This window comes from Propithecus coquereli, unplaced genomic scaffold (genome assembly GCF_000956105.1).
Source record: "Propithecus coquereli isolate 6110/MARCELLA unplaced genomic scaffold, Pcoq_1.0 Scaffold48, whole genome shotgun sequence".
NCBI classification, from domain to species: domain Eukaryota; kingdom Metazoa; phylum Chordata; class Mammalia; order Primates; family Indriidae; genus Propithecus; species Propithecus coquereli.
In genome coordinates, this window is record NW_012150618.1 from 5,289,662 (window position 1) to 5,290,740 (window position 1,079).

At 35.3% G+C, this 1,079-nt stretch overlaps 1 protein-coding gene across 2 annotated transcripts in view; it reads left to right on the forward strand.

Annotated features, from left to right (window-relative positions):
- The window catches only part of EPM2A (epilepsy, progressive myoclonus type 2A, Lafora disease (laforin)), a 94,376-nt gene that overhangs the window by 40,395 nt on the left and 52,902 nt on the right, over positions 1-1,079 (forward strand). For both annotated transcript variants that reach the window (XM_012655542.1, XM_012655541.1), the window contains exon 2: positions 465-639. In XM_012655542.1, the coding sequence (XP_012510996.1) occupies positions 465-639 (175 nt within the window). The remainder of the gene's footprint in view (positions 1-464; positions 640-1,079) is intronic.

A 1,079-nucleotide genomic window follows, 5' to 3' on the forward strand; every position in this document is an offset into this window, starting at 1 on the left:
ATTAATGCATTTATTTATATTTATATATTTATTGTTTGGGCTGATACTATAACACTGTATTACTGATTTTAGTCATAAATTTGCATATCAGAAAGATAAAAGTATGTAATATGGGGGCATTAATGGCTGTAAAAACCTTTTCCAGCAGCTTATCGGGCCGCAAAATGACTCACAATGGGCTCCCAGGGCACCGAGAAGTCCCATGAAGTTCTGAAAGAGTTAAAATGCTTTTTTAAATCCATGTACTCAAAGGAGCACAGAACCCTGTAATTTCCCTAAGTAACTTCTTACAAATGCCCACTGTTCTCTCTCTCACTCTAGTCTATTTTTGTTTATATGAAATGTGTAGATTAAGCAGCTTCATGTTTATTTTCTTTATGCTATTAATTTTGCATCAGCCACTTTGAGGTTGCTAAGCAAAACATGGATTTAATTGCTCTGTTTGTCATTTCTTCTTGTTCTAGGCAATGGACCTCATCATGACCGTTGCTGTACTTATAATGAAAACAACTTGGTGGATGGTGTTTACTGCCTCCCAATAGGGCACTGGATTGAGGCCACTGGGCACACCAATGAAATGAAGCATACAACTGACTTCTATTTTAATATTGCAGGCCACCAAGCCATGCATTATTCAAGGTAAAAATAGTGCCGTGTTTATAAGCATAGAAATAGGACAAGAGGTAGCATTAGGACAATGGAAATATTTACTGTATTCAAAACTGCAGTGTCTCCCTTTGGAGGGACCTATAGGTCTATGGTGCTTTGAGGAGATAGATTACAGTGAGTCAGTGTGTGAGCTTTTCTGGGTCTAGATGCGAAGGATTATTTCTTTATAGAATTCTTTTATTAAATACCTACCCTAGGATCAACATGTTTTGACCAGACAATAGTTGACCAAAATCTATACTGATACAGTGGATTAAAAATAAAAAATGCACTAAAATATCCTAGATTGGTATTTGTGTCCTTTATACTACTGACAGGGAAACAAAAATTAGTATCTCCTTATAAAATATTATCCAAATAAATATGTATGAGAATCTAGACATAAAACTAGATTGTATGTGATCATTTGC